The following is a 15464-nucleotide window of genomic DNA, read 5'->3' as shown; positions in this document are numbered from 1 at the left end:
ATAATTGAAACCATATTTATTTGAAAACAATATAAATGCAACATTTTTAATGTTGAAATCGCAAAAAAATCATTCATTGTCTGTAACAGCTTTCATTTCATTTCAGGGTCATGGTTGGTCGGAACCCCCCTTACTGAGATGAGCACACAAAGTGGCTCCATTTCTATGCTTTCTTCAACTTCTAACTCACATTTGTGGATGCAGCAGCAAACTTTGTTCACAGACAGTGGTTTTGGGAAGTGTTTCTGAGCCCATGCAGTGATTTAATTCAGCGCCACATTTGGGCCCCCAAAAATATATCTATCTATCTATATATATATATTTTATCAAATTCCAATCTGGCTTTTTTATGTTATTCTTTCAACAGTTGAGTCCAGGTTTGTCTTCTTCCATGGAGCCCACTGTTACTCAAAATGCAACAGTTGCTGCTTTTGGACAGAGGTACATTGACCCTTCTATTTAATTTTCACTATCCTTCTGTTCAATCTGGGGTCAGTTCTCCTCTTGGGGCCAAGTATATGGAGGCTAGCTATCCTGTACTACATAAGGCTGCTTAACCAAACTATTGAAACAAATGTGATATCCTTGACAAATACACAAGAGACAGACAGTTGTAAAATTTAATAGAGCTGCGATGGAACATTTATTTTCATACAAAATACATAAATAGAGCATCTGCAGGTGGGTTTAGAGGCAGAAAATATTTGTACACACAAACATGTTTATAGACATAAGACACAATGACATTGAAAACCAGCTAGACAAAATAGGGCAGTAAGCTGCCAAATGTAAAGTTATGCTTTTCTCTCTCTCCCAGTCCCTTTCAGATATTGATGGGAGATTTGAAACATTAAGAAAAAAAAACGAAAAAAAAAACAAAACAGTTTTAGCCTTTGTTACGTTTTTCCCTGTTCAAGTGGAACATTATATTCAACATTCAAAGAGTTCAAGTGACACAAAAAAGGGACTATGGTTGCTCAGCTGTCAGGTTCTATAGACTACTGCCACTACATACCTGAACTAGGCACATTCCTCTTAACATTTTTTTTTCAACACCGTACATGTTGGGCAGTTTGAGAGAGGTGAACAGTAAGGGAACAAAAATAGTACTCATGATACAGCAAACAAAGGATTTTTCCTAAAGCATCCCAAGTTATGTGTGTCTTTTTGAACAGTGCTGGTCACTATCCAAATAATGAAGGAAAAGGCAGCAGATGGGATAAATTGGACAGCGCTTGCATGCAAATTCTGGAGAATATATGTTTGAGACCAATCTCAGCTTGTGCTTTTAAGTGGCATTAATTATATTATATGCAAATTAATTATAGGCAGTAAACAATCCTCTGATTTAATTGAAGATATGCAGAGCAAAATGTTAAATGCATTTTCAAACCATTGATATAAAGAACTCAAACAAATAAACAATTAAAAAAAAAAAAAAGCCTAAGTGAAAGTGTGCAAATTCCCCTTGGTATCGGCATTCCATAAATATACTAGTCTCAGTTCTAGTTATTTGAGAACAATTGTGAAACTCATTTGACACCGTTAAGCTAGATAAATGAGTTAGCACACTGACTTTTGGATCAACTTAATGCAGGACTGACTTCAGCTGTATAAAGCAGCTCTGAGTTCAGCTCAAGACCACCATAAATTAAAACTCTGCTTAGTAGTACAAATTCTGCCAGGTGATTCAAACATAACATACTTGCATACCATTCCTCTGCAGGTATGTTTATCCCTCAAAGTATACAGCTACTTCTGTTTATGAGGTAACACTTCCCTAGGTTTAATATAATTTCTAGAAGTCTTCCTCTTCTTTAAACCTTATGCCATAAATATAAAATTTAACAAATTTTCACACAGGTAAACATTTATATATGAGTTTTTCAAAACTTAAAAAAAAAGTGTTACTATAATTGCAGTGCACATTAGGAGTAGACGGCTTCTCAAGGTTGATGTAGAGTATATGGGTAGTGATACTCTGGTGTATACAAACTGATGTATCTGAATAGTCTATGCAGGGGCAGTCCTGAAGGTGCCCCAGGCATGGAAACAGCGGGTAAAGCAGTGAGGTTCATTGCCTTTGCGCACCAGGCGCAGCTTCCTCGGGTGCTCAGCATCCTTGGACCTCATGTGCTGGATGTAGACCTAAGAAATGACAAAAAAAAAATTGGACAATTAAAACAGAAGCATACTACATTTTGATGTATTAAAAGCTTTTTATTAAAGCTTTGCAAAAGTAAACTCACCTGACATGCCTTCAGACTCAGTTTGATCTCCACCTGACTTGTTTGTGTGCCAACCCACATGTACACCTGTAAAACAAGCACAAGCCATCAAGTATAAAATACAAATGCTCTGGACTTTGAATAAAGATTTACTTAGTAATATGCAATAAAGTATGTGGCTTTACTTCTTTGCCATTGTCCAGGAGCATAATGTCATCATCAGCCAAATCATCTTGGCAGAAGTCAGAGCATTTCTCTGATACAGAAAAGTAGCCCTTCTCATTGGAGCACCTGAATGAAATATAATGTTCATTAATGTAATACATGTTGAAAGCAAACAAATTAAACAGTTAAAAAAATATTCTAAACCTAACCTGAAAAGCCTGGCATATTTCATATATTCTGCATCTTCATCATATTGTTTCTGTGAGCCAATGCCAACCCAAAAGAAATTTTCGGGTTCCTCTCCCTCATTTATTACCTGGGGAGGATAGGTAGGGTAATCACATTTCTGTTGTCTAATCATATCAATATTGTTTGTTTAAGACCTTCTCTGATAAATTGTTCTGAATTTTACCTGCTTGCTGTAGGTATCATCAAACATACAGTTCATAATGTCCTCTGCCAACTTGGCTTCATCTGGGTCTGCAGCTCTGCCAACCCAAGTATACACGATACCTTGATTGTCCGTACTCTCAAATGGCACCTAGGGAGTAGGAAAATGTTATATTAATTAACAGCATACAAATTGCCAGATATAGTCATGGTAGTTTATTCATAAAAAAAAAAATAAATAAATAAAAATCTCACAAACGCTAGATTCTACATTTTCTAAAACTCAAAAGAAAGGTCTTGGTGGCAAGTTGTGTAAAAATAATAATAAAAAATTATGAAGATTTTTAGATTTGAATTTACAAACAGTAAAACCAAAACCCTTGTATTAATCAAAATAGGACAGAACATTTTTCATAAGGTTTTCAAAAATGATATCTTTCAGAAAAAAAATATTTCATATGGATTAAATATTGTCACTCTCCGATTATAAATATGTATCTCAATTTTTGTCCATTTTTAGTTTACTTAATCATTGGAACACAGCAGCTGTCCTTCACCTTATGTTTTAATTCTGGCATTTGCACGCTCAGATTAAATGAGACATTTTCAATGTTGGATAGCTGATAGTAGTTATTACAGTTATGTAGTGTTATACTCTGTGCTTGGTTAGTGTAGATTCCATATAAGACATTGATGATCTCTTTTTAAACAAATTTTCCATGACATTCATTCTACTCAAAGGCTGACCACTTCTAATTATAACTACAATTAAGTTATATTGGGCAGTAAAACATCAGTAGTTCTGAAGATGTTACATATTAATTATTTCATTTTTATTTGTGTTCAGTGACTTAAGTCACAACATAAAAACTTTATCTAATGTGGACCTTGTTATGACTAATAATAAAGGGCATTCAAAATATTAGAATATTACCTTTAGTATGAAACAAAACTCTGAGTTCAGGTTACTGGAATCAGTGTTAATTTGGATGGTTCTGTAGAATAGAAATTCAGACTTTAAGTAAATAAGCACATGTAATCCTCTAAATTAAAAATTGGTCATAATATAGGACTTTAAAAATCATTCTGATCATGTATGGATAATACAGTTACCTGGTACATAGTGCACTTCCATTTGTCCTGATGTGGTACAGGCTCGGCTGCACGTTGTCCACTTTAAGCTTCCTCTTCCCTTTGTGGATAATAAACTTCCTCTTGAAATGCGACAAGAACTTGAGGTTCTCCTGCTGCTGGGTCATCCTCACAACCTGGGACATGTACAATAAAACATTACTTCATATAATATATGTCTAAAACATACCTAATTAGCGTTGACCAGAAAAAAGCACCACATCTCTGTAAAAGAAATACAAAGTTAAAATGCCTCCTCAAATGGAGTTAACTGACACTGTTTGATTTTGTTATCAACAGAAAGTTGTAAAAAATTACTGACAAGACCAAAAAATACAAAAATAAAAAATAAAACCCATACCTCTAGTTTACCAGGAAAAAGGCTCTCAAACTTCTTCTGCAAGCTGAATGTGAATGTAAGCCAACCCATGTTGGAAGCCTCACGACCCTGCCAGAAGTAAACAATACACTGGAAGTCCTCTTCTGGCTGCTTATCCTCATCCTCTTCCTCTCCTTCTCCTTTCTCTTTCTCTTTCTCTTCTTCATACTCCACAGGCACCCAATACCTGCACAGCATTACACACAAACAAATGTCATTTTAAGGTTACTAATTTTGTTGAGATTTCACTCTTTTTTTTCCTTATTGAAGGATACAATGACAGTAATACATCAACAAATGACCATTCCACAAATTATGTGTGACTTATAATCATGAATTCTGAATATAAATGAGTGATAAAAATATATATAAACACAGTGTAGGCCTTACTATCTAGGTCCCACTGACCTGCAGAGGAACACATAACAGTCCTGTGTGTAAAAGTGTCCAAACTCTTCCTCTGGCAGTCGGGCAAACTTCTTTCCTTCCAGAACAAATCCCTCCATGCCATCCAGGTCTTCATTCCACTCCTCCATCATTTGCTCAGCCTGTAAAAATTTTTATGCGAGGCATTCAACATTAATTGAGTTTTAATTAAGTGTTAATATCTCTCACTACACTACCTAAATCATTTTATCCAAATACCTTCATCAGATGTACAACACCAAATATTTCTAAACAAGGCCAACCTATCTGCACTGAAAGTTAGTTAATTTGTATTTAACGTCATATCTGCCCATAGGGCCACATTCATGGCAAAAAAGGCTGCCATCTATTTAAGTTCATCATGTGTTGCTTACGTTTCATTACTTCATTACTGACTGAGTGCTAATGCTTTTGTATTGTTGAATAATTCTGCTATGGATTTTGCTGTTAGGATCTCCTGCCTTAAAGGTTTAAAGGTTTTATCATAAGCTGAGTTTGGCATGTTGCACAATATGGGGCTGCTTCTCCCTTTACTAGATACATGTGTGTTCTGCATTGAAAGACATGTTCACCTGGCAAAAATAAATAAATACAATAATCAAAATTAAAATTTTTAAATCCAATACGAATATTAATTTTGTAAATTTCATGCTCTTCATTACGTTACCAGTCCTGTTAAGTAAATAATGTACAAGGTTCATGTCCATTTCAGTCCACACTTTTACTATGCAAATTTCAGACAGACTTTTTTCAAAATGGCACTAGCTGATCTAAATTGAAAAAGAAATATACATAAGTGCAGTGATTTTTTTGCTAAACAGTGAAACTGTTCCATGTTTTCATTTTGCTTGCTGAATCAGCCTAATACAGGCACCCTGAAGTTGTTGTACTGTAATCTGGAATGATAATTCCCTATTCAGCTTGGACAAAAAGCATGACATTATTGGAAGAATGGACTAAAATGGACAGACTTGCACATCACATGTAGTTGTTTTTAAATGGGACATATTATAACCCTTTTCCACAAGTTAACACAGTTCCCTGGGGTCTTGCTGAAACACATGTGATTTGCTTTGGTCAAAATATCACAAGGATCAAGCACCACAATAGCATTTTCCCATTTCTAAAGAGCTCTGCTCACAAAGATGGGTTTCAGCGTCTGTCCTTTTAAATGATAATATGCCACTGTTTATCCCCATATGGGGTCACATCAATGACGAGCAAGCTACAAGACACATTAGTTTCTTGACATTTATATTTGTTCTTAATTCTCTTTTCTTATAATGTTTGTTCAGTATTCATCTCTCCATGCTTGTTGTGGCTGTTTTTGCTTCAAGTGTCTTTGTATTGTGACTGGAGATCAGATGAGGAGGTGGTATAAAGCTAAAATCTCAGCAATTGATGTTAGAAGCAGAGCAAAGCAGAAAGACTTATGTTTTCTGACTTAGGCAGCCTACAAAAAAAAAAACTATGTATTATTTAATAAATCACTGGATGGAATTATTAGAATAACAATTCATAGTACTAAAACTGGTCCATCTGATATTCCCAGTGCTAGGTAAAAACTTCACAGACATGTGTCTGAGAAGATTAACAATCACCTATATGAAAAGCTTTCTTCTGTATGAAAGCAGTTAGAACATAGCATATATTTTAAAGCACTTTAGTATAATGTCTTCACCTCAGACAGGGGCATGGGTGGCTGTCTAGGCAGAAACAGGGCAGTCAGGTCAGCCTTCATTTGGTCCTTCTGCTCAGCATCCTTCTTCACCTTTCCAGATAAGCCATCAGTCTGCTTCACGCTCTCTGCATTCCTGGTGTAGTCCACTTTTAACACATCGTCCCAGTTCTTGAACTTGGATTTGAAGACCTAGTAAAAACAGTAGGAAGTACAACACTTTTTCTTGCCCTAAGAGACAAACACACTATTGAGACTAATGGTCCATTTCTTTAAATATGCAATACTAGGTTAAGAAAAGAATAGTAGAAGGATCAAAAGACGTTTGTGACAGTGATTACTTCACACAAAAATTATATATGGCATTTTAAAACTCCACAGGCCTAACCTGATACTCTGTGCCCTCTAGGTTACGGATAACCACAGCATGTTTTGGTCGATGGAGCATGCTGCACAGTTCCTGGCCCAGTTTCAAGGCAGCTGCTCTTACAAGACGAGGAGATTTGCGTCCAATCCAAATAAAAACCTCAGACCAACAGTCCAGTAGATAAACACCTTTAGTATCCAGAAGGCTTTGAAGCTGCAGTCAGAGGATATTTTTTTATGATTAATACATTTTAAAAGGTGGCCTATTTAGAACCAAAATATCTCATGGTAAATGATTAATACTTCACAATAGTAACATGTTAGTTGACATACCAGTCTGTTCTCTGGGAGTACGTCAAGTTTAAGTCTGTCTTTGTGCTCAACTGAAAGCTTGTAATTGATCTGGGGCAGTTCAAGATATCCCAAACCCAATCCAACCTAAATAAAAAAATAAAAAAACATTTAAAACATCTTATTTTTTCTGTAATACACAACAGTTTTAGGAACAGTCCATTTCTATGCTGCAGACTAGAATTCAATTCCATTCCTGGACAAATACACAGCACTACAATAATAAGACATCTTGGGCAAGATTATAAACGCTTTATATATGCCATAAAAATTATTAAAAAAAAAAACACCTTGTAAAGTTTGGGCCGGACAGGAGCAAAGTCATCTGGAACATGTTTCTTGATTTCCTCAGGCTGGCCTCCAAGAACTTCCCAAAATTCTGGAGGCTCTTGATTGTGCATCAATGTTGTGATCTCCGCTTTGCCCTTCCTCTCGTTCTTGTTTATCTTCTCTGCAAATAACCTAAAAAGGACATTGGCAGTCATATCAGTTAAACTGAATCATGTGAAGATTAGTAGTGTTCTTCAGCAAGTTCAAACTTCAAATATTACCTGGCTTTTGTTGTACCACTTAGTGTGGCATTGGCTCCTCTCCACACATATATTTCAAGACCAGTGTCCAGTAAAAAGACAAATCTGATAAAAGAGAGGAAACACTGAGGTTTTGAGATAATCCATGTTGTTACAGTTCTGGCAGTTTACAAATGACCTTGAACTTACCGTGGATCAAGGGAGGCTCCTTTCAGAGGCACAGATTCCAATCTGATGTTCTTCTTTCCATAAACACGGTAAAGTCTGTCCAAACAACAGCCAGATTAATGTGTGACTACACAGAAACAGCTAAAAGATTAAGAATGTTGTTTATTTTGTTTAGGCCTTAACCTGGTTGGGTACTGCGTATCTTCTACAGTGTAGAATCCGCTGGCAGTTCCTCCTTCTATGTAGGAGATTTCATTATCAAATACCTGAAGTAATACAGAGCAGGCCAACACATTACAGCATAACAACAGGTACAGTATTTCAGTTCTTGCTCCACTATATATTTTTTTAATCTAGACTTCAGTATAGTTTTATGTAATGAGCGTACATACAGCACTAAATTCTTCACTTTCGTCTCCCATTTCCTCTCTAATAGTCCTACATTCCGCACCAAGGTAATTGCGAAGATTGACGGCATGGATAGCAGCGCCTGCTTTCTTATCCAAAGTGGCCTCTTGACCAATCCAAAAAAAGATCTGCCAGTTCAAGGCTCCATTGTCATCTAGAAAAGTCTTAATAGGAGGACAGAAATATAACAATTGTTTTTAAAATGTATGCAAAATCATGTCTACAGATACAGGGCAAATACCATTCAATAAATAAAACTTACCTTCAGGACAATATAACAGTCAGCCTCGTAGAACTTCCCATGGAAAGCCTCATCAACCTGCACAGGCAAAAAGTTCTCTATCTGCCACACACCAACCCCAGGAATCTGGCCTACATCTTCCAAGAAAAACTCTGAATAGTTAAGTGGAGGCTTCTCAAGGTTTTTGTCCCATCGCTTTGACTTCAGATCAGAGTATTTTAAATCACCATTCTCCTAATAAAAATGATACAAAAATCATTTAATTCACATGTGCATTCAATAATTTAATTTGGCTTGTGTACAGACTGTAAAATTTACATTTTCTCTCACCTCAATGGACTTGTTCTTCTCCTGAGCCACATCAGACATGCCTTTCAGGACTTGTTTAGCCTGGTCATCCTGTGAGGAATCCTTTCGTCTCCTTAACCTCATCTTCCTAGCCATTGGATCTCGTGGACTATTGCCTGTATGGACAACAGAGTTTATGCAGTGGAACACAAGCCAACACTGACATAGTTTTCCTGTTAGTTTCTGCAGTGCTGGACCCATGCCATTTTGTATTTATGTGTAAGAGTGTGCATCAGACCCAGACTGCGAGTATAACATCAACAACAGTTTGAAAGCTAGATTTCTGAAGGCTATTAAAATAGCTATAAACAGAACACTATATTTACTCAACCTCCACCAGCTGCAGCCACAGTGGCTGGTGATGCGCCTGCTAATCGTAACTGGTTCTGCAGAGAGAAGTCTATGTTGTACCACTCAGCTGCTCTGTCCACAGGCTTGGGGGGCATAACCAGATTTGGATTTTCTCGAACATCCAAAATCTATAATAATAATAATGATAATAACAACAACATCAACAACAACAATCCTTACACTGAAAATTCTGACATGGAAAGAGTTTTATCCTTACTTCTAAATCAGTGAGGAAATGAATAGCCTCTGGTAAAGTGACAAGACGGTTTTTGTTCAAAACCAACTTCTTCAATTTTCCACACCTGAAAAATGCAAAATCATTCAACATGATAATTTTTACTAGATTTTAGACTACACAAAAATTCCAACCACCAGTGTATACAGGAACGAAAAGTAAGACTTTTTTTTGTCTGAATGTTTATTACAGACTCCCAAACTATACACTGTAAAACACTTTATAGATGTGTCCATTAAATACGTATGTACACAGTCCTCTTTGTCTTTAAAAATAAATTAATAATAATTAAATAATAATCATTAGAAATATATTTTAAGAAGGTTTCTGCTGTGCAGCTGTTTACCATAGCTTTTTGTTGTTTTACAAAATGGCAAGGGCAGTTAGGATAAGGCAGACAGTGTGTTTACAACCTTAGCCCTCCACACTGGCTGAACAAGTTTTTTTATGATATTTCAGCACCATCCCACACATAAGCCTTTCTGCTGTTCTCCAATGCAAATATGAAGTTTAAAAGGCTTTAAATTACAATTCATTTTGCATTTTGAAAGAATAAGATGCTCTTGAACAGCTTGTCTATTGCCAGTTTGATATATGTATTTTCAATGCCTTTGTCAGTCTATGAAATACATTTTAAATTTTGAATAACAAAAAAATGACAAAATTATTACTAGATTAAAAAGCTCTACTGGCTACATAACTTTTCAGTGCAAATGTTTTATCTCTCTCATTATAAAACCAAGGAAAACAATGCTGTAAACCTGCATTAGTGGATTTCAACAGTTCCACCTTTTAGCCATCTATTGAGTGAGTGGGGGAGGGGTGCCTTAAATAGTTTTTCACATGTGTTTGCATTGTGAAAAAAGGTTACATGCCCCTGCACTATAGGTTTTGGGACTTTTTTGCAGTTTGCACTCCACTGTGTTTTTCCAGGAGCAGAGGAAGCAAGGACTTATTTATAATAATATTTATAAATAAAAAACAAATAATGTTTGTTTATAAAGCAGCAACACAAATGTCCAAGTGTAACTAAACATTCACAATATAATTCGCACACTAAAACTAATGTGTTTCACTGATAAAATTAAATGAATAATAAAAATGTATTAAATGCAGATCACTCTATAATTTTGAAAAAAAAAAAAAAGCTGCTCCATTAATAATTTACCGATGCCTGGAAGTGAGATTCCTACGTCTTATACCACCACTCATACTACATTCATCTACAATCTCAAACATGGCTTCTCTGGAATCCAACCGACAAATCTATCATACTGACAAAAAAAAAAACACTTTGATCCCTGTATATAAGCTACCCACCTGCAGAGCCCCTCAGGAATCAGCTCCAGATTATTGTTGGCTGCCATGAACTCCACCAGACTGGAAAGCTTGCCAACACCAGATGGCAATCCATCAAAGTCTAACTTGTTTGAGTTCAAATACAGCTTCTTCAGCTTGGACAATTTACAAATAGCAGACTGCAAAACATTAAATTGGCCAATCAATTAGTGTGACATGCAAGAACAACTTTGTACAAAACACAACAAATATTACAGCACTGTTCAGCTATAGTATAGAATAGTAATAGTAATAGTATAGAATTGTAATAACAATATTAATGACACTATAAGCAGTAACAAGAAGTAGAGCTGTGCGATATGGCCAAAAAGTTTATCACAATAAGTTTTTCTATATTGATCTCGATATTTATAACAATATTCACATTTTGTCACACTGTGACAATGAACACATACACACATACATATATTCATACACAGATTTCATTGGAACAATATTTTCTTACCACAAAAAAGCAATGAAATCTATGACTTGTGTCATGAAAACATTCTTAGGGCATTAACACCTCAAAAGTTTAGAAAACAGAAAGAGTAAAAAGATAGATTAAGAAGAGTTTAAAATAATAAATAATGAATAAATAAACACTCCCAAGTGCTGAACTGTAAACATAATGCACTTAACCTATTAGAGGGCTTACAACAGTGGGAAAGCTAGAATGTTTTCTATTTCACACATTCATTCATTCACAGTCTGTAAATGCTTATCCAGTTCAGGGACACAGTTGGCCTAGAATGCAAGGCAGAAAAAGTGCCACGCTCGAGTGTGTTTATTTAAGAGAAGCAGCCTAATCTATGGCGTCGAATCCAATTAAAAATTTGCGAGCGAAGAAAATATTGTGCGAGGAAAACCACATCAGGCAACAAACAGTGCTCTCGCAAATGGGAAAAAAATTATAGGATTATACACTTTGATTGAAGAAAAACCCACTGGGTTCTCCCTGCGCCCGAGGGAAAGTTTAGGTGCTTTTGTTCTAACAAGGGGTCGCTATTCCAGACAAAATACAACACATAGTAAACAGAAGACTAAAGCACTTGAATTATACCTACTATAGTCATTTTTAACATTCTCAGATTAATGTCCATTTAACATGAGACATGCACCTGATACCGTGCAGTTGGCTGTGCTGAACGGACATAGAAACGACTGTTTATTGAGCTCTATTATCCAAAGCTTACCATCGTTATGAAGCCAAAATAAATCATAATTAATATCGTTTATAACCCAGCACTAATAAACAAACACGTAAATTTTATATGACAAGAGTGGCACTAGCAAGTCAGGAAGCACTCTGACTGTTAATTAGTCTCAGTGCACAGTAAAGGTAAAATTTTTAAAATACATTACCTTAAAATTTACTACCTATTTCCACTCCAAATACCAGTACAATTTATCATGTAACGATGTGCAATATAACAGCTGCAGAACATTTTATGGAAAAGACTACCCATAAAATATCATGAGTAATACAATCAATTAAATATTTCAACAACATTTCTGGAAGTAGAAAACAAAAACACTTATCCTGCCTAGTGTAAACCATTGAGGGTCTTCTGCCAGTATTAATAACAAATAGTGTTTGAGGAATAATATGTTGTATATAAACACTTACAGGCAGGGATGTGAGCTGATTTCTAGACAGGTTCAAAGTCTCCAGCTGGGTCCACTGGTCTATGCATAGTGACAGCTCCGAGATCTGATTGCTACTCAGATTAAGGCGTTTTAAACTGGCCAAAGAATACAGGCATTCTGGCACCCGAGTGAGATCATTGCATGAGAGATCCACATCTAAAAACACAAAATGGTAATCCAGTGAATAGTCCCGAGTTAACATACCCTTATTAAGTAATGCATCTTCTTTCACAGCAAGATTAACACTGGCTTTACTCCTAGTACCTGCTAAATTAGTGAGTCCTTCAAGACTAGTCGGCATGTTACTTTGAGTACGCTGTGTATTCCTTAAATGGAGGGTTTGAAGAGCAACCATTGCAGGTAACTGCCTGTTCAGACATAAAATACAGTCAACATAGCACTTGTCCAGAGCTTATCAGTCACTGAAAAAAACAATGTGGTCACTCACTTTTGGGACTGAACACATAGTACAAACTCCTTTAAAGGAAGATTAAATGTCACCATGAAATACACTGCAAAGTAGTAGAAATAAACTGCAACTTACCTCAACTGTGCATGCATGAGAGGATTATTGTTGAGAATGAGGGTCTGTAAATGAACCAAACGTCTCATCTGAGGGGGCAGGCTATCCAAATTATTGTCACTCAGGTCCAGGTACAGCAGATCGGTTAAGTTAATAAACAGCTGATTTGGTATGTTATCGATGCTGAAAAAGAAAAAGGAACAAGGCAAATGATGCAACAACATTCAAAAAAGATTCAGAACACTTCAGTCATTGTCACCACTTTCAACAGTTCAATATTCGATCCATCAATAACACTAGAGACACACCGGTACAGAGCTCTACCTGTTATGACTAAGGTTAAGGACCAGCATGTTTTTGGAATTCTCCAGGTCCCTTGGAATTTCAGTTAGCTGGTTGAAGCTGAGGTCCTGGAAAATGGGAGAAAATAATTCACATTTTTAAAATTCACAAAATGGAATACGAAAATGGAATATAATATAATGTATAATTCATAATATAATATGACAAGTTTTGGTGGTATGACAGCACTGAAGTTGGACCATGAATAATTCAACTTTTATTGTAAAGTTTGATTATTTATCATGGAATGTGACCGTGTGTGGAATGTGTCAGATCCTCTTAATGGCCAAGACACCAAACAGTTCAATCAACTTGCCAGAACAGAGAGATCATCAAGCTGAAAGATATCATCAGGGACTCCAGAGTTCTTCAGGTTGTTGGCTCTGGCCACAACAGCCTAAACAATGGATTGATGTTTGGGTAACATTTACATATAAATGATCACAATCACATAAGAAATTAAGTTGAAAGTGGGAAACGTGGTACATTCTTACCCGTAGGTTCGGAAGGCTTGACAACTCTCCATGTAGCGTTGTAAGACTGTTGTGACTCACAGACAAGTGTTCCTGGTTTCATATATTGGAAGACAGAATAACAGATAAAACAAATTAACGAGAGAGTTTTAGATCACCTAAATAAACACAGAAGCAGAGACAATGAAGAATGCTCACCAACTTCTGTAGGGATGACAATTCTTCTGGAAGATAGCAAAGCCCTGTCCTGTTGAGTTTCAGCCATCGCAGACTGGACATGGACTTGACATGTTCAGGAAAGTAGCCACCCTGCAGAAGACACGAGATACGACACACTGCCATCACAGTCTCGGCTATTACTCATCGGTCATCAGGACAACACATCTGCTGTAGACCGATGACCAAATACTCGTTGGTTCCGCATAAATACCATCGCAAGATAACAGTTAAACATAATACTTCAGCCTCTGTTAACTGTAGCTGTTCATAACCACGAACTTATGCTTAATACTGTAGAATAAAAATCTTAAGGACTACTAGAAGGAGAAACTTTACAACTGCAAAGCCCAGCTGTATTCATAATACCATAAATATTCTTTGGACCAAATGAAGTCATCAGTGCAATGGTAGATGGTCTGTCAACAACTGATCAACAGCTGAAGCCAACCGCTAGTGGACAACTGGATCGGGGGAATTTCAAAATGTAATTTCGAAGAGAATTGGCCAAAAGAAAACTTCAAAAACAACAAAAATAAATAAATAATGGATGTGGCTCGGCTCCAAATCGAGAGGCATGTAACAGCTCGTTCAGACAGCTAATGTTAACTTAGCTAACGTACCCTCTAACATGGGCTACGAAAGCTAGCGACGAAACCACACAAAATATCGTTTAAACCACAATATAAGCTGTAAAGAAGGGTGACAAAAGAGTGGCAACTGTTAACGTAAACACAGCTCCATAAAAGCCCATTTTAACGGTTGCATTTTCTGAGTCAGCTCACAGCCCACTTCTACATTGACATGCTTCTGGTGTTAGCTAACGCCCAGTGACTGTGTACTGTAGGCTAATGAGTTAGCACCTATTTCTGCGTCTCCTTCCTCTGACAGCTAACGCTCATTTTGCTGCTAAAGTTATCCCAGACTCACTGGGACCTTAAAAAACCACGTTATAAGCAAGATTTGTGTAAGACTTACTTTAAAGTCGTTTCCACTCAGGTCTACCCCCCTGATGAAGGGGAGAACTCCGGTGGCGGCCATTTCTTATACAGGATGTAGACTCAAACTCGGTCTCTATTTCGGGCTCAGGACTCAGAGCAGCAGCCGGTTAACAACCCCACCCTCTAAAACTTATCTTAGACCTGCCCACACATTTCTGACAGCTTTTTAACTTTCCAAGATTAAAATCCTATTAATATTTGGGTTGGAGAACTAATAAAACCGGCATTAAATTCTAATAATTCTCAGAACTCTGTTCCAAAGAGGAGATAAGGTCTATCAAATCCTTTGCAAATTTCAATCAGTATGGGCCTCAAAAAGATAGGACGTCTTGCTCCTTTCAGTATTACAGTAGAGTTTTGACAGGTTAAATGGCTTAATGTGAAACCACACTGAGTGTGTGTTGTAACTTTACAAATATAACATGCTGTATTTTATGAATTTATTGTATAACCTTTAAACTGACTATAGGTGTAATGCATATGCAAATCATAAATTCAAGACATTCATTAGACCTAACAGGTTTAC

At 36.5% G+C, this 15464-nt stretch overlaps 1 protein-coding gene across 1 annotated transcript; it reads right to left on the bottom strand.

Moving 5' to 3' along the window:
- Nucleotides 1-834: 834 nt before the first annotated feature.
- flii (FLII actin remodeling protein) lies at nucleotides 835-15026 on the bottom strand. Its single transcript, XM_066675235.1, has 30 exons — nucleotides 14916-15026; nucleotides 13920-14030; nucleotides 13743-13814; nucleotides 13565-13645; nucleotides 13231-13316; nucleotides 12928-13089; nucleotides 12648-12751; nucleotides 12364-12539; nucleotides 10716-10873; nucleotides 9378-9462; nucleotides 9141-9288; nucleotides 8792-8925; nucleotides 8483-8695; nucleotides 8205-8384; nucleotides 7996-8078; nucleotides 7834-7908; nucleotides 7666-7749; nucleotides 7405-7576; nucleotides 7097-7201; nucleotides 6786-6977; nucleotides 6401-6589; nucleotides 4702-4841; nucleotides 4276-4480; nucleotides 3897-4051; nucleotides 3718-3778; nucleotides 2806-2934; nucleotides 2603-2709; nucleotides 2414-2519; nucleotides 2250-2315; nucleotides 835-2148 (listed from the first exon to the last, which is right to left on the bottom strand). Exons 1-30 carry the CDS (start codon nucleotides 14976-14978, stop codon nucleotides 2014-2016), a joined length of 3777 nt encoding a protein of 1258 aa, XP_066531332.1. The 5' UTR covers nucleotides 14979-15026; the 3' UTR covers nucleotides 835-2013.
- Nucleotides 15027-15464: the final 438 nt, after the last annotated feature.

Source organism: Hoplias malabaricus, chromosome 6, assembly GCF_029633855.1.
Source record: "Hoplias malabaricus isolate fHopMal1 chromosome 6, fHopMal1.hap1, whole genome shotgun sequence".
In the NCBI taxonomy this organism is placed as follows: domain Eukaryota; kingdom Metazoa; phylum Chordata; class Actinopteri; order Characiformes; family Erythrinidae; genus Hoplias; species Hoplias malabaricus.
The sequence above is the reverse complement of the archived record's forward strand: the minus strand, read 5'-3'. Positions and strand labels throughout refer to the sequence as shown.